The following is a 22,141-nucleotide window of genomic DNA, read 5'->3' on the forward strand; positions in this document are numbered from 1 at the left end:
ACAATTCGCGAAGTTAAAGCAATCTTCTTTGTCATTAGATATCGCTAGAAGATATCCAAGCTTTTGAAAAGACATACAAAGGCTCCGAAGAAGAGCTAAACGATATTAAGCAAGCCTATCTGGACTTCAAGGGCGACATGGATCAGATCATGGAGTCTGTGCTTTGTGTACAATACACAGATGAACCCAGGATAAGAAACATCATTCAAAAAGCTATTGATGCCAAAGAGGTTCCGTCCTACAATGCCTTCGTTAAAGAGTCTAAACAGAAGATGAACGCAAGGAAAAGAAGGGTAAGTGAACGTTGTTCATAACACAGCTCAGCTGCTTCAAAGAAAAGGGGGCTTGGTGTCTTTACAATGGAAATAAAGACTGCTGAAATTCGAACTGCTTGGTCGGCAGCATCGATCCAACTAGATGATCAGGAAGAAACCCCTGCTTATTTTGAAATTTTGTGCCGAAAATGATTTCACTTTATGGATTGTTTGCAGTCACCCAAAAGTGATTTCTGAAAAACTTCATGTGAGGCAGACCTTGTTTGTAGCTTTGCTGTATGGAGCCTGGTTACAAGGCTGTGGGCCTTGCGTGGTTAGCAGCAAACAGGGAGAAGATGGCAGTGATTGTGTTTGTTAAAAGTGTAAACTGGCGGGGTGGTGCTCCCAGTACTTGAGCACTGAGGATCCACTTTTGAGGTTAGGCTGTGGTGTGTGGAGTGGTGGTGTGTTGGTTGTCTAGTGTGTGGGAGGTTCCTAATTCTCCAAAACAGCCCAGAACAGGAGGAGGAGAAAACACACTAAAAAAATTCTGGGAATACATATAATTATTTTAAACACACACACACACAAACAAAAAGGCTGGAGAGATGGCTCAGTGGGCTTTACTGCTCTTACAGAGACCCAAGTTCAACTTCTAGGCCTCACACTCTAGCTCCCAGAGATCTGACACCTCTAGTTTCTGTGTTACCACTGGGTGGTCTCTCCTGTCCCCACTGTGAGGAACACAACTGCCTACAGTTTAGGATTGGGACTTGTGGTTCTTCACACCGTTCGTCCCTGTTTCAGCAGGGATGGTGGGGTTGATGGCCGAGGAGTTAGCAAACACCTGTGCTTATGCTCTTATGCCCTGGAGTGCTGGTAAAGCAACAGTCGCTTCATCTTGGCTCTCACAATTGGAGCTGCCTGGATCGCTGGCGGTTTAAGGTGTTAGACGTCTGGTGGGTACCTGAGTTGCCTTTTGTGTGGCTCAAGTGGGAGGGCAAAGACCTGGAGCTTTTAGAACAAGAGAAAAATTGACCTTAGTGTTTGGGGTGAGTTTAAGGCCTGCTTTACAGAGGAAAGACTGCCACGCCTGTTGCAGGCTTGGAGTCAGGCTGCTGCTTGTTAATCATTTTCTCACGTAAGACTGAACAGCTGTATTTTATCAGGCTTTTGGTTTGAGAAACTTAGAGTTTGAGGGGTTCTAAATGACAGTCTGGTAGTTGGGGATTTAGCTCAGCGGTAGAGCGCTTGCCTAGCGAGCGCAAGGCCCTGGGTTCGGTCCCCAGCTCCGAAAAAAAAAAAAAAAAATGAAAAAAAAAAAATGACAGTCTGAAGGCTGAATTTTAAGAGACGATAACAAAACTTGGTTTTGTTCTAGGATAACTATTCCAATTTATCACTGTTCCCAGTGGTGATGGCGTTCTTTGCTACTTGGAAAGTTCTACAGTGAGTTAGGGCCTCACAATTGTTGTTAGCTGTTGTGGTATTTTGGCAAATTTTGTTAAATGAAGGCAGTTTTGAAATCAGATAAGGAAAGGCTAGAACGGAATTTGCTAATGTTTTTTCTGACTATTCAGAAAACATTTTATTTTTGTGTTGTGTGCGTGTTTGCATGTGTTTGCGTCTGTGTTTGCGAGTGCAGGAGTGTGGATGTCCACAGAGCCAGAAGAGGCTGTTGATCCCCTGGAGCTAGTGACAGACAACCTGGTGTGGGTGCTGGGCGTGTCCTCTGGACAATCAAGGAGCTCAGCGGGGCCAGCTATCCAGCTCCAGAGAAAGCCTTTAAGTCACTGCAGCTCACGAGACTGCCACCAGTGCTGTGTAGAAAATGGGGTTTCAGATGAAGGTCCTTAAGCCCCTGGCACCTGGTGTCCATTTTGAAGCTGTCCCTAGCTACGTGGCCCTTTGGTCACCTAGTAGGTTCCTTTGTGTGGTCACGTGGTTTGGGACGCCGAAGTAGAATTAGGGATAAAATAGAAGGACTTACTGGAATTGGACTGCTTGCCCTGAGCAGTTCATAGAACTCCAGCTCTGGAAGGGGGTCTTCACATTTTCTTTAAGGGGAAGAACATTTTATCTGTTATTGTTTGATTGCCATGGAGTCTGATGGAAGCTTCTGTTCAGGCTCAGGAAGAAGCCAAAGAAGCAGAGCTGAGCAGGAAGGAGCTGGGGCTGGAAGGAGGAGTGGATAGCCTGAAAGCGCTCATCCAGGTAAAGGCGGCATCAGGCCCTGCACGGGTATTGTGTGTGTGCTGTTTGGAATGTCTTTTGGAGTTGGTTTATCTTTGTTTTTCTTTTAAAGTACAATTACACGTACGTTATAGCATCTTTTGGGGTTTTGAGTATATACAATTCAGTGAATTCAATTCACACCCTGCCCCAAGTTACGCAGCTGTCCCCACTACAGAGGAAGCCCATACCCATTATTAGTCACTGGTGTGCTTTACCCCAGCCCCTCCTAAGGATGGAATAAATAAATACTGTGTCTCAGCGGACAGTGTTGCATTTTGAAAGCTGTATTTTAACTTATCAAATAGAGCAGACAGAAGGATCGGCAAAAGGAAATGGACAGTTTTCTGGCTCAGATGGAGGCAAAATACTGCAAACCTTCCAAAGGAGGGAAGAGAGCAGCACTCAGGAAGGAGAAGAAGTAATGGAGTTTCCTCTTCACGGGCCCTATGTCAGTGTACGGTGTACACAAGGTAAAGGCAGCCACTAATGTAACCTTTGAGAGAAGTTGTTTGTCCTGCCTAAGCCAAGCAGGATTCATCAATCTGGTCTTAGTAGTTTCTAGAAGTCACCTAACACTGTGTGAGGGCTTCGTGTGAAGGGTTGTGGTGTGATGGTTGGGAGGGTGGGTTTGACATTTGCTTCCGTGGACCTTGTGCCCAAAGAGCTCTATCTAGAATACAGGTTTCTGTGGACTGTTCTTACTGATGTGCGTGTAATGAAGAGATTCCTATGGAGAACACCCTCAGAACACTTGCTGAACAACTGTCCTCTAAATAAATGCCAGTGTGCTCTGGTCTTAATCCTACACAGATCTTCTTTTCTGGTTCTACTGTTAGGGTTTGTCTTCTGTCCTTGCAGTAGCAGACATGTGTATTCATATTCTTGCTAACTTTTTTTGTAAGATTGTATATGGCTAAATAAAGAAACAATGACAAAGGTCTGGTGGATTATTTAAATGACCCCATTGGTCTATAACAAAGTGTTTAAAGGACTTAAGTAATCTAGTTAGCATCGCACAGACAAGCTGGCTTTGGCACAGATAGATGTCACAGTCCTGTCTTTGCAGGACACAGGGTTAGGCATTTCATTGGCCTTGTCTGAACTTTTCATCTGCAAGAGGGCGATCCAAACTCATTAAATTGCATGTACTAAGTCTAGTGGGTTTTATGTGTTTTGATTTTTTTGTTTGGCTTAGACGAGTCTCAGTGAGTAGCTCTGGCCAGCCTGCGATTTGCTATTGTAGACCTTCACTCAGGTTTTTTTGAAGATGAATACTGACTAGCTTTTAGGGGACATACACAAACGGGTAAGGAACTGGGCTAAGTGATCTGACGGTACTGAGTTATAGCTGCTCAGAAAGACCACACGTGCAGATCTGAGAACTATTCCTTGTACAGATTGATGAGAAGTTTTCATTTACATTTTGCGTGGTTGTGGTGTATTTGCAGTGACTCTTCAAGTCTTCCCATTGAGTGTTATAATTTAAGGTGAACACATTACACATTGAGTTTTTGATTAGAACTATTAAAATATAACTCAGGGTGGGTTATTTGAAACATCTATTTCATGGCATAAGAACTTGGAATGATTTAAGTCACCTCTAGTGGACAACCATTTGAATTTAGCCACTTTGAAAGTCAGTAATGTCAAAGTGGCGTGATAATTAAGGCAACAGTGGCATTTTAGTAAGACAGACTCAAGCCATAGTTAACCACCATTGCTGTGTTCTCTGTGCGCTGGAAAAGCTGGTGTTCTCCAGCTCCACTGCTCTTGGTGGTAAAGAGCTCATAAACATGAAGGCTGAGTTTGGATCCCTACCACTGGAAAAGAACGAAGCAAAACAAAGCTGCCTTGGCACACAGATGAAGATCTCCAAGTTCAGTGGGAGATCCTCTCTCAGACCGAGATGGAAAAACAATTAGGAAGAGCACCCAGTCGTCTCTGCCTGCACACACGGGCACACAAAGACCCTGATGTAAGGCTGGCACGTATGTCTGACCTAGGAAAGAAACAGTTTACACAGTACCTTGACTTCATTCTGCTTTTTAAAGAGACAGATTGGCTAGCAAGATTATTCATCAGGAAAAGGCACGTACCACACACCCCCCACCCCCAGTCTGTTGATCGTAGTTCAGCCTTGGAACTGACTCCTGAAAGTTCTTCTCTGACCATGTGTGTGTGTGTGCTCCTCCCAGCCATTCATACATATAAAAATGAAAACAATAAAGAACTTAAAGTTTAGGAATGACATTTATTTGATGAATATCTCAGATTGTTGGCAGCACTTTCTCCTAAAAATATGTTAAAACTGAGTACAAGCCTCCAGAAATTAATATAAGCAGAAATATTCTGAACTCAGTGATCTGAATCATTTGTGTGTATGCAATCTCACTGAATCGTACTAGAATTGAACAGGTGATTGGTTACAGACAACATGAGCAGTGATTTGGGGTGGTTTTTCATTGTCAAGTCTTTGGGTACAATCTTTACTGCCCCATGGAATGAGAGCTAAAAGAAGGCAGGAACTGGACACAGAACAGCTTCCCGTGCAGTCTTTGGCAGATACTGTGGTGGTTCTCAGACATGTGCTCCAAGATGGCTCTCGATGGACCACGCTGCTGTTTGTAGGAGCTCTGGGTCATCTGGTGCTCAGGCTGGTGCATGAAAGCCTCCATGTGTTCCCAAGTCTGCTGCAACCTTGCAAGTTCTCACTTGCTCTGTGGTCACTGCCTGGTTCTAGAGATGGGTCCACCTCTGCTTTGAGGTTTTGTAGACCCATGTGACTGAGGGCCTGTCAGACACAGAAATGCACAGAATAACATTAGTACGTGGTCTATATTTGGAAATAAGCATCAGTGTTCCTGTCTCAGGGACTTTTACATAAATGAGTAGTTGGAATTTAAATTTGGAGACAGTCTCTTAAAAGTACTCAGAAATATGTTTACCAAGGCATTAAAAGCCACGTTTAAATAGTTTACCCTATTGAGAAAACTACTAGAGTTTAAGGAATCAAAGGAGGCTGGATGTGGTGTCACGTACTTTTAGACTCAGCACTGGGAAGGCAGAGGTGGGAGGATCTCTTGTTCTTTCAAAGCCAGCCTGGTCTGCATATTGTGTTCCAGGACAATCAGGGCCAAATAATTGAGACTTGTCTCAAAAGAAAACCCCAACTAGCCTAGTTTTGCTTGAGAGCCTATTCACTAAAAGCTGAGATGCACATTTCAACAACTTAGGCATTAAAACTAATTAACATCTTATTCAAAGTGTAGCTGAATGTAGTAACTAGACTGGAGGCTTAAAAAAAGATTGATGCTGGAGAGTGGCAGCTTTTAATCTCAGCACCCAGGAGGCAGAGGCAGGTGGATCGCTTGAGCTTGAGGCCAGCTTGAACCACAGAGTGAGTTCCAGGACAAGCAGGGCTCTACAGTGAAAGCATGTCTTGAAAAATCAAAAAGGAAGAAAGGTTTAAGTATATGTATGTGTGCCTTCGAGTGTGCACCACACATGTACAGGTATCTGGAGGCCAGCAGAGGGCGTCTGAGCTCTTGGACTGGACTTGCAGGTGGTCGTGAGTTGCCTGACATAGGTGCTAGGAACCTTAGGTTCTGAAAGAACAAGTGCTCTTAAAACCACTGAGTCATTCTTTTCTCTGGTTCCTCAAATATTTTTGTTAAAAACAGTTATTTACCTTAAAGGTGAGTTTACTTGGTAATTTTTTAAAAAGCAGAAATCAGGAACTTTTTGGCTTTGAGCAGTTGGCCTTTCTTTTATACCCATCTTATGCTAAGATGATTTACCTACGTGGGGGACAACTAAGTATAGCAAAGCCTGCAGGAGAGGAAGATGTGTGGGAAGAGGAGAGTGAGCCCTGCAGCCCCGTATGTACCTGCAGACCCCCTGCCAGGCCGGGCGTGATGAGGGCACTCAGACGCACATGAGCTTCGGTACTGTGTTTCTGGCTACAAGAAAAGAAAAGGCATATTAGGATGTAGCTCTCAAAAGATGCTCGTTTGAGGCTTCCAGAGTATGTCAGCTCCTTTCCTGCTACTTTGATCAGACACCATGAGCAAGACTGAGAAGGAGTGGCTCATTGAGTCCGTCCAGGCAGGGAAGCAGAAAGCATGGTGGCAGGGACAGCTGAGAATCGTGTCTTCAACTGCAAGCAGGAAGCAGAGGGATCCAGCCAGCAATCGGTGGGCGTCTAGCTCACACACGTTCAGCTGATGAACTTCCTGCAGGCAGGCCATGCCTCCTAAACTGCCCAACAGCCTCACTGACTAGGGATGAAGTCCTCAAATGCCCTCGACTATGGGTAGCATCTCACTCAAACCACCACAGAGGAGAACCCTACGTTAACAACCTGTATTGAATTCCAAGTAGAATATTCCAAGCCAGATGTTCACGAAGCGATTTGCTAACTTGTAGGAATTGCATGTTCTACAACTGTATTACTGTCTTTAAGAAAATCTTAGCATTTACAAATCCATGTGGTGTAATGTTGCAATCAGATTTTAAAAAAGATATTTTATTTTGCCTCTACTGTGTTGGGACTGCAGTTTGCAACACCATAGCTGGTCAAAAGAATACCATCTGATGTTACAGTGTGCCGTTTAAATAGAATCAACACTGTGGTGAGGGGAAAGTACCTAGAGAGTCCATGTTCTGCACCAGTTTCCAGAACGGCAGCATCTGTAGCTCATGTACCCATCTTGACCCTTGAGCCATCTCACATTAACGGTGGTGGGAGCTTGTATTTATGCCTCACAGGGCTTTTATAACAGATGCCCACAACTCTGCAGCCAAAACAGTAGGAAGGCGAGGGATTCGCAGATCGCTGTAGGGGCCACATGGTAGAGTTTGCAATGACTTAGCATTGGCTGTTGTAAAGTAGCCATAGACAAGTGAGCTTGGTGACTGCCAGGAAAGCTTTATTTACAAACCAGGCAGCGGCCCTTGCAGAGCTCACGGACTGCGCTTTATTGACTCCTGCTAGACAAGAGCACCAAGGAACAGGGTTCTAGTCAACAGCTCTAGGCCTGAGGCTGCACTCACACTTGTAGTTAATCGAGCTGCTACTTAATCTTTATGGTAGGGAATAGGGAAAATAATGCTAAGGCAGGCAATTTTTACTGTTAGAACATAAACTTATTTTTTAAAGAGGCTTTGAAGTGCTTTCATATGTTGTTTTATTCCTAAGGCAACTAAAACTAATTTTTTTTTTTTTTTTTTGGTTCTTTTTTTCGGAGCTGGGGATCGAACCCAGGGCCTTGCGCTTCCTAGGTAAGCGCTCTACCACTGAGCTAAATCCCCAGCCCCCAAAACTAATTTTTAAAAGGAAAAAACACATAGAACATAAACATTGCTTAACAAATGTTCTGAATCTAATTAGGAGACTGGGTCAGATGTTCGCAGGCTTCTAGGACTCCAAGTGAATCCATGAACAGAACTTCATTTCTCTTTTGGCCTTTTCTGTGACTTTCCTCTTAGCTCAGGCCCCATGAAATTTTGAGTTGAATACTGAGTGCCCTTCAAAATTCATGTCCTCCTGGAACTTGTGAATGTGACTATTTTTGGAAAACCATTTTTTTGCATAAGTAATCAAGCTAAGGTGAAAATTGTTTTAGAGTGGACTATAAATTCAATGGCTATTGTCTTTTAACTTTACTTGTAATAGGCATGATGACTGCAGGTATCATCAGGAAGTTAGACTTGTGACCTGCCTTGTGGGTGCTGAGAATGGGAGACAGAGCTTTAACCACTGAGCTACCTCCCTCCCCCCAGCCTTTTTAAATTAATTTTTCTCTGTGTTGTGAGCAGTGTGTGTACCCACATGTGTGCACGTGGCAGGTCCCACCTTTGGTGTGGCAACCAGATTTCTCACTGGGATCTGGGCTTATCTACCAGACCAGGCCACACACCCATCCTGCCCAAGCATTGGGGAAACCACAGAAGCCACAGAGAAGCAGGAAAGTTCTCTGCAGCTTGCACAGAGCTCTCCATTTCTGTACCTAAGAGGGACACAGTTTTTGTTGTTTTGGCTGCCCGAGTTGTGGGCACTTGTTATGGGAGCCCTGAAACACACAGAAATACAAACTCCCATTGTTGTAGATGGCTTGATTGGGTACACGAGCTACAGATGTCACCGTTCTTAAGGCTGGTGCAGGACACAACACCCAGGTAAACACTCAGTGTGAGCTCAGTCATTTCCTTATGCTGGGCAAGCCCCCTTGCCACAAAGCAGATGAGGTAGGAACCATGTACTGACCTACAGGTGTGCAAGGTGACATGGCCCTCGTCCTCAGGATGTTCTTTAAGTGCTTCCTTAAAAAGAGGTACTAAGTGCACGCTGATCAAGGAGGCAGGTGTCAGCATTTAGCACACTCATAGGAAGAAGGTCAACTCCAGGTCCTCCACCTGACCCCACTTTATCGTGTAAATTGCACAAGAGCAGGGAAGACAGCAAAGTCAGGCTTAGGTGTGCAGTGGAGCCCGTTGTGTGTGCTTATGTCCAGAGCAGGTTGCTGAAACTGTTTATAAGTGGGGCATTTTATCACCAAGAGAACGAGGCGGGGACCACTTAGGATTTTAAGAAGATACACCTAGAAGGTATTTTATCAGTAGAACATCCAACTGTCTTTCTTAAGAGTTGATCAAGCCGCTAGATAAGTCCTAAATTTGCCAAACACAGTCCGCCTGCCTCACTTCTTTCCCTAACCATCAAAGACAAATAGGAGCTTGAGGCAGAAGGGTTAGGAGTTCAAGACCAGCATGGGCTGAGACACTGTGTTAACCCCTCCAGAACACAGACAGGAAGCACTTTACCAGAAACGACTGAGTTGTGTTGGGTCTAGAGAAGACAGGCAGAAGGAGCCTCTCCTGGGGCTGCTGGTTAGGCTCGTCCACCGCCGCACTTCGGGCTCGGCTGGAATCACCGTGGGGTTTCTGCAGAGGAGATCAAAGTCACAGAAACAGCTGGCCTGGGAGCTGTACCTGTTCCGTATCAGCCCTGTCCCATGTCAGCAGCTGTGGTACCCATTCCTAAGCAGCTCCGACTGCACTGCCATGGCCTAGAACCCGAGGTGAAGTCCTACAGAACTACTACTGCTGGGAGAGCTCAGAGTGAGCCCGGGCAGGCGGGGTGAAGGGCTTACTGTTGGCCGTTGGGACCCCAGGATGCTCAGGTGCTCTACATCAGCTGTTCCAATAGGTGGCAGCAGGTTGTTCCGACCCATGGTCATTGGTGAGGGAGAAGAGAGTGAGTCTGCTGTCATCGGACTGAAGATCCCATCCATATGCGAAAGCAAAGTTGTAACAACACAAAGTGATGAGAAACTCGGTAACCCAAGCCCTCAAATCAGTGTGCTCAAGAGGCTTGAAGCCACCTAGATTTCCAGAATAGGGGCAGCAAAGAGGGTTTTTTCCTTTTCTCCCTTACATTTCACAAATGTAATTCCTCAGCTGAATCAAGAGAATGATCTCATCCAGCTTTGTATTTCACTAAAACTTAAAAGCTTGAGCTGAACTAAACCTGCAGACGATGCACGGTGTGACTATGTGCATTAGTCTGGGGCACAGCCTGTCTGCTTCTGAAGCCTGTTCTACGGGGAGTCTGTTATTGTTACTAGTTTACCAGTTTCAGAGAGTCTGCGTTTGAAACCTACAGCCGGGGTCCTCTGAGGATTTCTTCTGCAGGCCACGGTGTTCCAGTGCGTGAGTGGCTCGTGCTGATCGGATGAAGGGTGCGTGGTGGGGGGTTGCGCCTCCTGGCAGACTGCGTTGTATATGACAAGGATGATGTACTGAGCTCCATGGCTCGGTTTGGCCAATTTCGGTTTGAAAGGACGGAACTGGACCCAGGCCTCATGAGGAGCTTGTCATCAAGATCTCTAGTGGCCAAATCAGAAACCCATAATGAAAATCACCACATAAAAGAAGACAGGGCTCAGGGAAAAAAGCCTTAACCTGAGATATTCAGGGAAGAAAAGGACAAACTGGCTTCCAGAAGTTATCTAGGATTCAGGCATGAGAGGCTGTTTTTAAGATGGGGGACTTGTTAAATAGCCTAGGACAGGCTGGAATTTGAGATCCTTCTGCTCAGCCTGTCAAGTGCTTGGATTATAGGTATGTACCTGACAATGACCTGTTTCAGCTATGACTTCCTGGAATGGAGATCTGGGAACCTGCTCACAATCTACTTGCCACACAGTCACTTGTTCAGTTACAAGAAAAGCAAGGTTGACAGGTACTCAGAGCTTCCCACTCAGGGTCCTCCAAGACTTGAAGCATTTTTTGAGCTGACAGAATGTCCTCAGGGTAGATACTGAGGCATCAGTGTGGCTCTCATTTGATATTGAAATAGTTAAGTTGCAGGGCATCAAAGCCTCCTCTGAGTTCTGTGAACACTGCACACGTGTGGTACATACACATATGTAGAAGCAAAACATTTATACACACAAATAAACCTCTAAAAAGTGCTGGCTAACTGGAACTTAATTACAGTTCAGTCTGGAGCCTTGAAACTGGGAACAATCAAAAGGTCCCAGCCATATGCTGCCCAAGGTAAGTGGAGCAGTGGCTCCCTGTAGAAAGACCAGAGAAACCCCCAAGTCTCAGGCCTACCCCTTGGGCATTCTCCTTCCCAAGTCCTCCAATCACCAAGGCACTGGATACAAGCCAGGCCTTGTATGCAGTCCATTCTCACTAGGCTCTAGTTAAAAAGGTTCTCCAACAATTCCCATTCTGTCACCTCCTCTCCTTTCTGTGGATTCAACTGCCATCTCTTATTGGGTGACCTTTAAGTCAGTTGCTGCATCTGGTCTCTTCCACATTCTCTGCAGGTGGCCCATTACTCAAAACATAACCCAGAAGAAACTCCTATTTCCCACAAAGCAAATGTCCTGAGCTTGGAATCCGTTTCTGACTGCTTCCTGTTGTTACATTATCTCCTACTCTGTTATTCATCCTCCTTTGAATGGTGGGAACAAATACTTGAGAGGCAAGTCTCTGGCCGAGCTCCACTATGGTCCTGCTCACTTACTCCCTGGCCTGCACCAGTGCTGACTGCAGTCCTCACAGCTCCTGCTTGAGTCTTGGTGTAGATTCCTTCCTCTCAGTCCCTCTGACTGAGTCAGCCTCACCCCTACGGTATGGTCCCTATGAAGCTGGCTTTGCTGGTGAGATTTCATCAGTACTTTGGCAGTTCCTCAAAAATTAAACACACACCTGTTTTGCCTTCTTTTTGCTTCTAGGTATTGACTCAAGAGAAATGCCCTCAAAAATGACCTATGCAAAATACACATAGTGTTTCTGCATAATAAACCCAACCCAGAGGTAACCTAGTGAATCCTGCGTAAATTATGCTGCCCAGTTACAGTGGTCACATACAACACATGGACGAGTGCCAGTGTGACATTCATAGTCATACACAATCTGATCGCATTAATTTCATAAATTCTTTCCCCACTAATTTTACCATGGCCTATATAAATCCTATAATATTGTTAATGATCTTTGATTGGAAGCATTAAAGTTCTAAAACATTACTCTTTTGTGGGCCAGATGTATTGGTGCGTGCCTTTAATCCTAGAACTCAGGAGGCAGACACAAGTGGATCTAAGGTGAGGTCAACCTGGTCTATAAAGCGAGTTCCAGGACAGCCAAGGCTACATAGAGAAAGTCTCAAAAAAAAAAAAAATTCCTTTTCTGTGTGTGGGAATGCACGTGTCGGGGTGTGTGTGTGTGTGTATCAGAGGACACCTCTGAAAGCCAGTTCTCTCCTTCCATCGTGTAGGTCACCGGAAGCAGACTCAGGCTGTGGGCTTTGGTGGCTGTGGGCTTTGGCGGTGGGCACCGGCATTCGCTAAGCCAGCCCCCTGGTCAGAGAGCACTGCGGTCAGGCATCTTACACTGGGTCTGGTCCCCATCCTCAACTCCCTCACGTATCATTCTTCCTACCTAGGACAGCTGTGACCTCTAAATCTCTAGAAGTGGACTCATCAGAGTCTTCTCCTTTGGGACTGCACAGCACATCATCAGGGGAGCTCTCACGTGACTCTCACCCACAGCAGGCTGTATGTGGCCAGGTCCAGGGTATCCTTCCCAGTTACCAGCTCCCAGGCATAGAGACCTTGCCCCTTAAATGTTTTCCTCCATGGCTGTGTCTGGCACTTGGTGGCATGGAGGTGACTGATGTTGCTTTCCCATTTCCTCAGCATTCTATTTAAGTTCTATAGTATATTCCAACTCGAGCTTCTTACAGGAGCTTATCCATCAGGGAGAGATTCCTTGGCTGTAGAGGCATCCCATGAATCAAGAGGCCATTCACGTTTGGCTGATGACCACTTGCTTGACAGAAATTCATCTATATGTCAAAAGCAGACATTGGTTGGTGAAGACACCTGCTCGATTTGCTATGTTTGCAAAGTTAGTGTTTCCAGTTAGGTTATTTACCCCCCCCCCCACCTTGTGCCTTAACTTTTAGAACAGTTGGCCAGGACCCCCAAAAGAGCACTGTCAAGAGAACAGGGTTCTTTTTGTTGTTGTTGTTCGGTATTTCTAAGTGACAGCTCATCAGTACAGATGAAAGCACTTAATGGCCACTCTCAAAGAGGAGAGAGGGACATTATTATTGCTTACAAGAGAAAAGAATAGTAAAGTCACAAGCAAACTCTGGAACCACAGACAAAAGTAAGTGCAAAGTAATGATCTTTTATCATCAGCGCATGGGCCTGAACTCTGCAGACTTATCTTTAACTAGCCTGGAGTGCTGGTACCATTCACTGTCCTTTGTGAGTTTCCTTTCTTCCTTTCTTTCTTTTTTTGGGGGTGGGGTGGGGTCAATTGGTTGGGCTTTTTTTGCTTTTTTATTTTTAATATTTTTTTTTTTTTTTGGTTCTTTTTTTTCGGAGCTGGGGACCGAACCCAGGGCCTTGCGCTTCCTAGGTAAGCGTATTTTTAATTTTTTATGACAGTGTCTCTCTGCATTGCACAGGCTGCCTTGAAGTGACAGGCTCAAGTAATCTTCCTGTGCCAGTCATCTGAGTAGCCAGAAGTACAAGGTGTATGTCTCCCCACGTCCTGTTTAATAACCTAAATTCCAAAGGCTTTGTAGGGGTGAACTGTAGTTGTTCTAATGTGGCCTTTAACCATCTCTTTTGTGTTAAAAACATTTTCCTTCCTCTTTCTCTCAAGAACTAGCTGTAACCACTTCTAATCCCAGCACTTAAGAAGCTGAGGCAGAAGGACTGTGAGTTCAAGGCTGGGCTGGGCTACACAGTGAAACCATCTCTCAAAATAAGTATGTTATGAAATTTCTTGCTAGAAATAATGCAACCAAGGCAAACACCCAAGCAAGCTTCCTCTGGCAAGAACAGTGCTGGGTTCTCACAATCTGCTCTGGGGCTTACCGGATTTGAGGTGACTGACATCACCTTAGACTGCGGCACTCGAGGTAAGACCAAAGGCTGCTGTTCGTTCAGCATATAGGGACTTCCCGAATCCAGTCTGGTAATTTCAACGTTACTCTCATCATCTGAGCAAAGGAACAGGATCTATTATCCATAGGTATCTTCTGATGTAAAGCACTGAGAGAAAATCTCCCTGACAGCTAGCAGTCTCAAGAAAGGCTTCACTAACATCTGCAGCTCACCTGCATACACCTGCATACACCTGCAGAGTTACACCTGCATAGTTACAGACCCTCAAGCTCAGTGCAGCTTAAAGTGGTTCCCAGACTGACAATGGCCGGCGGTACCAAGCAGAAGGATAAGCAGAGATCTGTAACCACCTTTGGAATGTTTTATATCAGTGCTGACCAATGTGTGGCCATAAGAGGCACTACCATGGGACACTTAAAATGCTCATACATGGGGTTGGGGATTTAGCTCAGTGGTAGAGCGCTTGCCTAGGAAGCGCAAGGCCCTGGGTTCGGTCCCCAGCTCCAAAAAAAAGAACCAAAAAAAAAAAAAAATGCTCATACATAGAGCAGTATGACCTTCAGATCAGTAATCCTGACCTCAAGTCCCATAGACAATGCCAATGAAACCAGACAGCGTTAACAACCTTGTTTTCTACAAGGAGAGCAAGTACCCTGAAAGAGGGCAAGCGCAACAGCACTGTCAGCTCTGGAAAGACTTCCAAAATCCGGACGGACAGACACCAGATGTACACCAAAGATTGACCCACAAACAAACCAACCAACCAAAAGCAAAACAAACAAAACAAAAACCAAAAAAACCACCCTAAAAATATAAGTGCAAAATATAAAAAGGAATTTTCTAAAAGAACCCAATAAATCCACAAAACCCTGTCAACTAAAATGTGTGCGGAGGGTTAAAGACATAGAAGATTAGGAAGGACATCTGGGGCTGCAGAGACAAGTCCACAGTTAGAAATGTCTGCTGCTCTCTAGAGTTCGGTTCCCAGCACCCACATCAGGCAGTTCACAGTCACCTGAAACCACAGCTCCAGGAGGGGTTCCAGTAACCACCTGGGGCTCTGCAGTACCAGCATACACATGGGTACACACAATCGCATGCATGTGCATGTACACACACACACACACACACACACACACGAATATAAGTAAATTTAACAAAGGGATAATCTTAAATGCTAAAAGGATTTTTCCTTTATGAAAAATTATACCTTCATTTCAAAAAATGCACAAAAATACCCTTTTATACACAAACAAAAAAATTAAAGCTTGAAGAACATGATTGACAAGATTGAGCACAGGAACTTGTGTCTGAGCAGGGGGGCTACAGACTCACCATGACATTGGAAAATTGTTGTCTACTGCCCAGTGACCAACCCACCATTCCTTGGTAAGTGAACAGAACACTCACATGTGTGTCAGAAGAAGTGTGCAAGATGTTCACAGCATTGATGTCAAAACTGACAAATTACATTGTACTATTTTTAAAACAAATTGGTATTCAAAATTTTTGTAGTTCAGCTGGGGTGGTGGTAGTGGTGCACATCCCAGCACTTGGGAGGCGGAGGCAGGCAGATCTCTGTGGGTTCAAGGCCAGCCTGGCCTACAGAGTGAATTCCAGGAAAGCCGGGGCTACAGAGAGAAACCCTGTCTTGAGAAACCAAGACAAGAGTTGCTCTGCATTACATTTGTCTGTCTGCGTGTGTGCACCTGTGCCATGGTGCTCCTATGGAGGTCCTAGCAGAGGACAACTTGACAATTTGCTCCTTTCACCAAGTGGTTCTGGGGAATCAAACTCAGGCTGTCGGGCTTGGCAGCAAGCTCCTTTACTGTCAGAGCCTCACCACCATAAACTGGGATTTTTGCACTTTTCAACATTAAGCACAAAAAAAAAAATGAACTTGAGAACAAATCATGTTTCTGAATGAAACCAATATGAACTCTTGTAGTCTTTATTGCCTCTAAATCATCTCCATTATCATCATTGGGTTACCATCTAATTCCGAGACGGTACATTTTTTCATAAGCAATTATCAGTGACGTTTGTTTCCCCATTAGCAAATTAGGGTTCAAATCATGATAATACAGAGCTAAATATTCTCTTCCTAATTTAGCATCTGATTGAGAACAATAACAAACACAAGCTGTGAAGCCTCTGGAAGCTCTATTAATTCTGTGTATCTTTTGCATGGTTGGCCCAAAGTGCACTGGGCGAGGACAGCAGAGGATCAAGTTCTATGTGCAGGCAAATGTTGAAGCTCCTGTGAGGCCCTTTTCCTTCTATATCTGCATTTGTGAGAGAGAATACTGGTTATGGGCTGGAAAGATGGCTCAGTGGTTAAGAGCACCGGCTGCTCTTCCTGAGGACTTAGGTTCAATTCCAGCACTCACATGACCGCTCACACCTGTCTGTAACTCCAATTCCGGGATCTGACCCCTCACACAGACACACATGCAGGCAAAACACCAATGCACATAAAAGTATTGGTTACATCACTCAGTTTATACCTTTGGTTTACAGAAGAGCATAGAGCATAACAGGTTGTCATGTGACTAACTGCAGGTGAGGTTGTTAACACAATTTAGAGTCACCTGGAAAGAGGGAACTCAATTAAAGACCCGCTTCCATGTGACTGGCCTATAGATATGTCTCTGCAGCTTTTTTATTTTATTTTTTGATTAATGATTGATGTGAGTGGGCCCATGGTGGGTGGTGCCACCCCTGGACAAGTGATTCTGGGGTGTATAAGAAAGTAGGTTAAGGGTTGGGGATTTAGCTCAGTGGTAGAGCGCTTGCTTAGCAAACGCAAGGCCCTGGGTTCGGTCCCCAGCTCTGAAAAAAAGAAAAGAAAAGAAGAGAAGAGGAAAGAAAAGAAAAGAAGAAAAGAAAGTAGATTAAGACTGCTAGATGGCTCACAACTGTCTGTAGCTGCAGTCTCAGGGCATCTGACACCATCTTCCTGGCCTCTACAGGTACTGCATGCAAATGGTGCACAGACATGCATGCAGCCAAATACATGTACACATAAAAATAAAGTAAAAATAATCTATAAAAACAAAAGGAAAGAGAAGTTGAACGAGCTATGGAGAGAAGCCAGAAGGCAGCATTCCTCTATGGCCTTGCTTCAGTTCCCACCTTGGTTTCCCTGGTGATGGACTAAGATCAAGACAAATTCCACCCTTTCCCCAAGTTGCCTTTAGTCATGGTGTTTATCACAGCAACAAAAGCAAACTAGACCAGCTTTCTTCCTTATATACCAAGAGGAGATGCTGCTCTCCTGGTCTGTTTCAGTGCCAGTTTGCTCTTATGCAAAGAACCACTTGGTTGGTCTACACGGAAGACGTGAATTCCTGAGTTATCTTTGCACCAAGTACAAGTTCATTTACAGGCTGTTCCCAGCTCCCTGTAGTCTGGAGGGCAGAGCAGAGTGGAGTGAGAACAGATAACTGTCCTTGAAAGGTTTGCTTGTCTGGCTCTGTGAAGACAAAGGCTCACTCTTTCAGGGCCTTTCGGTCTACTCACTGAATTTAGATTTTAGAAACAGGTTTTATGTAGCTTGGCCAAAGTGCTAAGATTACAGGTGTGTCCACTACAGGCTAACCAGCTGATTTTTCCATCAGGTTTGTCTGTGAAGGGGTGGGGACGCGAGCGTGAGCATGTGCTGGTGGGCATCATGTGCCACGGCATGTGTGTAGACTGTGTAGAGGCCAGAGAGCAACTTTAAGGAGTCAGCTCTTTCTTGGTCCCTCATGAGATTGGGGGACTGAACAAAGGTCCTCAGGTTTGCACACAAACACCTCTGCCTGCCTCGCCCTTTCAATGGCCCTGACCAGGTAATTTTAATGAAGAGTATTGGTCCTGTTCTCTTGGGTCTCAGAAGGGAATACACATAGACAACATCAAACACAGCGAAGGTTGGACAACTGGAATTCACACTATCAGAGAGTGTGCATGAAGTCACATGAGAAAAATTTAGGGGGAGATGCCAATGACGTTGGCATAGTTATCACATGACCTACTAGTTCCATGCATAGATATACACACATATATGTATATATAGAAAACATATGTTCTTCCAAGGACACATAGAGATGTTCCTAACAGCACTCTATGCAAAAGACATAAACTACCCAAATAACTGAGGGAAGGTTTCTTCCTTCCTGTCCCTCCCCCCGCCCTGAGACGGTCTCTCTTTGCATCTCTAGCTTGCCGTGAATTCAGAGACCCTCCTGTCTCTGCCTACCAACTACTGAGAGGTAAAGGTGTGTACCTCTATACCCAGTTTAGGGGAACGATTTCTTTTTGTTTGTTCATTTTCTTTTGAGACAGGGTTTCTCTGTGTAGGCCTGGCTGTCCAGAAACTCTCTGTAGACCAGGGTGACCTTGACCTTCTGCCTCCCAAGTGGTGGTGGGATTAAGGGGGTGTCAGCACTCCTAGCTTTGGGAAGTGTGGGGGTTCCATGTAGTTGAGCTGGCCTGAAGCTCCTCACCCCCTCCTTTGCCTCTTTGCTGGGATCATATGCATACACCATCACCCCAGCTTATTCTTCTATAAATTTACAACAAAATTAATCTGTGGTGTTGGAAATCAAGAAGAGCTTCTGGAGTGTTGGTAGCATTCTATTCTTGGTTTGGATGCTGTTCATTCAGGAATATCCACTTTAAAATTATTTTATTTGTGTGCAGTATTTGGTATTGAACTCAGAAGCTTGCACAGTGCTCTATCACTAATCTACATCCCCACATCAAACATACTCAGTTTGAGGTGGAGAGATGGCTCAGCAGTAAAGAGTACTTGCGGCCCAATTAAGAGTACTTGTACTTGGGCTACCTAGTAAATTTGAGTCCAATCTATGTTGTATCAAAAAAATTATTTGCCAGACTTTTGCTTCTAGACAAAATCTAAGAGTGACAGATTTACTTACTCACTTGTTTAAAATAGCCAATCAAAGCCATACGACATTGGCTGTCATCCAATGGACAATGGCTGATAGACAGTAAATCCTGGTGATATAAACAAATGAGGCGTGACCTACAATTGCCTAAGATGATTTCCAAGATCAAAAACTCAAAGGTAAGGGACAGGAAAATACAACTCACAGTGAAGAGGGTGTCAGAAGCAAGACCACAGGAGTAACAGCTTTCAAGTTCCTCTACATCCCGCCTTTTCTCAGGGTCTCACTACGAAGCCCAGGTTGGTCTTGAACTCAGCATCCTTCTACTTCAGCCTTTGAGTACTGGCGTTACAGGCATGGGATACACCGCCCAGCATTACTCTACTTATTCAAGCCATGCGACGGAGGCATGGAAGTACAAAGATCATACACATAAACTCTGAGCTCACACTGATGAAGTACACGTCAAGTGACTAACTTAGCAGCACACTTAAGGCACAGGTGACACTGATGAAGGAGAAGGCACAACATGCAGTGTCACAAGAAAAATGGGGGAAAGAAATTTGAAGCAAGATTGGGGTTTATTAAAATAATAAATGTATTAATGTAGATTTGAGTGTGGATATTAAGGGGGAGAGGAGAGACACAGAGGCTATTACAGGCAGACAGACACAACAAAAGCACAGTTGCACACACCCAGGGTGGTACGAGCTGCTCAGAGGATGGCCTGAGGAAAAAGTTTTCAAGTCAAAGTTATCTGAGGGTTCTGTGATCAGACAGATCTATTTCTGCGTGACCCAAGTCATGACAGATGATTAGAAAAAGGAGGGGCTGGAGAGGTGGCTCAGCGGTTAGAGCACTGACTGCTCTTCCAGAGGTCCTGAGTTCAATTCCCAGCAGCCCCATGAGGGAGCTGTGTGTAATGGGATGTGGTGCCCGCTTCTGACCTGCAGAGCACTGTGTGTATACATAATACATCTTAGGAAAGATGGGAACGTGAAGAAATAATGGCTGAGACGTGAGCAGGAGCTCCTGGGTGAGCAGGAGTCCAGCACTTCCACCCGGAAGGAACAGGAAGAGAACTATTACAGCACATTATCAGACTGCCTGAAGCCAGCAAGCAGGAGAAAACCTTATGAGTGCCCAGAGGCTGTGGTGGCAATGTGCCCTCCATCCCAAGTCTTGGGAGATACGTAGGGACAGGGTGACATCGGGCTTCTTGTTAGAAGTAGTGCAAGGCAGAAGACCATAGTATCTATAAAGAACTCGGGGGTAAACTGTTGATAGGTGCAAATGAATAGCAGATCTGTGCACAAATAATGTTAAAGAACATTTGTCAGACCAGCCTTTTAAATATGTTATTAATTTTTTATTTTATATGTTTGAGTGTTTGTCTACCTGTATATATGTGCACCACATGCATGCAGTACACAGGGAGGCCAGAAGAGGGCATAAGATCTCTGGAACTGGAGTTACAGGGATTGGGAACCACCTACCAGGTGGGTGCTGAAATCTGAACTCTTTGCAAGAGCAGCAAATACTCTTAACCACAGAGCCTCCTCTCCAGCCCCAGGCTAGAGGTTGTGTGATGTTCGTTTTGTTTTGTAAAGCAAGTGTTTTGTAGCGAGGTAAGACTCAGCAATAACCTTAAAATCTATGGCAGTTTCCCAGCACTCAGTGCTGTACCACCATCACCACAGTGTCTTAGAGAACTCCCATCACTCCAAGTCCCTTCTTCCAACCCCTGCAACTTTGTCTGTACTATCTGCTCTGAATGTTTTATATGAATTAAACAATGCATTAGTAATACATGTGACTTTCTGTGTCTGTCTCCTTTAATTAAGTATATTTTCAAGGCTCACCCATGTTGTAATAATGGTTGGGTGCTTAGTTCCTCTCTATGGATGCATAATGTTCTACTGTGTGGTGTATTAGTCTGTCAGGGCTGCTTTAACAAAATAACAGGCTGCGTGGCATACACAATAGACACTTGTTTTCTCACAGTTCTGGGGTCCAAGATCAAGATGCCATCAGGGCTGGGCTCTCTCTTAGGGCTTCTCTTTCTGGCTTGCAGATGACCACCTGCTTGCTGTGCTCTCATTCGGCCTCCTCTCTGTGCATGTGTGGAAAGAGAAAGAGATCTCTGGTGTCTCTCCAGCAGATTCTTATAAGGACACCAGCCTACTGGTCTAGGGTGCTGTTATCCCATGGCCTCACTTAACCTCAAGTACCTCGCTAAGTACCCTAAAAGCACACTGAGAGGTAGAGCTTCTACAGAGGATTTTAGAGGGCATACAATTTAGTCTATAACACATGCATATGTCAACATTTTGTTTATCCATTAGTTCATGACACTTGAGTTTCCACTTTAGGTCTATTTCCCATAATGCCTCTATGAACACACATGTGGAGTTTCTTGTGTAAACTTTTTTTGGTTCCCTTGGTAATATACTTAGTAGAGGAATTTCTGGAATTATAAATGGTGATTTAACATTTTAGGAACTCTCCACAATGGCTGTACCTCTTTAATTTGCAATAGCAATTCAAGAGGCCTCCAGTTTTTGCAAACCTTTCCCCATTTGTTTATCCTCAAAAGATCCACTACTCACTCACTCTCTCTCTCTCTCTCTCTCTCTCTCTCTCTCTCTCACACACACACACACACACACACACACACACACACACACACACACGCCCCTAGTGGGCACGAAGAGGCATCTCACTGTGGTATTACCTGCATCCCTAATGATTAATGATCTATACCATCTTTTCATGTGACTTTTGGTCATTTTTAGATGTTTAGGGAAATATCTGTCGAAGGCATTTGCTCAGTTTTAAAAACTGGGTTGTGTGTCCTTTTTAAAATGAAGTTGCAGTTCTTTATCTCTTCTGGAGATCAGCTCCATACATACATATACATACATATACATATATGTGTGTGTATATATATATGTATATAAATCATTTATCATGTGTGTTGTTTTCACAATCTTGAGAATGTCTCTTGATGGACAAGTTTTTTTTTTTTTTTTTTGGTTCTTTTTTTTTGGAGCTGGGGATCGAACCCAGGGCCTTGCGCTTCCTAGGCAAGCGCTCTACCACTGAGCTAAATCCCCAACCCCGATGGGCAAGTTTTTAATGTTGATAAAGCTCCCTGCTATGCTGGCTCTTATTGTCCCATCTAAGAGCTCAGTGTCAAATCCAAAATTTATTATAAGCTTTTTTCTGAGAGTTTCATAATTTTCACTCAAATTTAGTTTTTGATCAATTTTAAGAGTACTTTTAAATTTTTAAATGTTTAACATTTGTTCATTTTCTTTTG

At 44.5% G+C, this 22,141-nt stretch overlaps 2 protein-coding genes across 19 annotated transcripts in view; one reads left to right on the forward strand and one right to left on the reverse strand.

The window, feature by feature from the left end:
• The window catches only part of Dnajc9 (DnaJ heat shock protein family (Hsp40) member C9), a 32,167-nt gene that overhangs the window by 2,814 nt on the left and 7,212 nt on the right, over window positions 1-22,141 (forward strand). For 2 of the 4 annotated variants that reach the window (XR_010057842.1, XR_010057843.1), the window contains exons 3-4: window positions 39-293; window positions 2,382-2,468. Coding sequence is in view for 2 of the 4 variants with exons in the window: in XM_063274477.1 (XP_063130547.1) it covers window positions 39-293; window positions 2,382-2,687 (561 nt within the window). In the remaining 2 variants the exon portion in view is untranslated. Of the gene's footprint in view, window positions 1-38; window positions 294-2,381; window positions 3,650-22,141 lie in introns of those variants that run through there. The other 2 variants (NM_001108865.1, XM_063274477.1) reach the window with 2 other exon arrangements.
• Fam149b1 (family with sequence similarity 149, member B1) overlaps window positions 4,721-22,141 on the reverse strand; it is a 37,947-nt gene continuing 20,526 nt past the window's right edge. For 6 of the 15 annotated variants that reach the window (NM_001013878.2, NM_001401019.1, XM_039093079.2 and 3 more), the window contains 7 exons: window positions 13,895-14,019; window positions 12,746-12,849; window positions 10,151-10,375; window positions 9,641-9,764; window positions 9,312-9,431; window positions 6,376-6,448; window positions 4,721-5,280 (listed from right to left, as the gene is read on the reverse strand). In NM_001013878.2, the coding sequence (NP_001013900.1) occupies window positions 5,213-5,280; window positions 6,376-6,448; window positions 9,312-9,431; window positions 9,641-9,764; window positions 10,151-10,375; window positions 12,746-12,849; window positions 13,895-14,019 (839 nt within the window). In that variant the 3' untranslated portion in view covers window positions 4,721-5,212. Of the gene's footprint in view, window positions 5,281-6,375; window positions 6,449-9,311; window positions 9,432-9,634; window positions 9,765-10,150; window positions 10,376-12,745; window positions 12,850-13,894; window positions 14,020-15,840; window positions 16,210-20,166; window positions 20,933-22,141 lie in introns of those variants that run through there. The other 9 variants (XM_017599604.3, XM_039093081.2, XM_039093083.2 and 6 more) reach the window with 9 other exon arrangements.

This window comes from Rattus norvegicus, chromosome 15 (genome assembly GCF_036323735.1).
Source record: "Rattus norvegicus strain BN/NHsdMcwi chromosome 15, GRCr8, whole genome shotgun sequence".
Taxonomy (NCBI): Eukaryota; Metazoa; Chordata; class Mammalia; order Rodentia; family Muridae; genus Rattus; species Rattus norvegicus.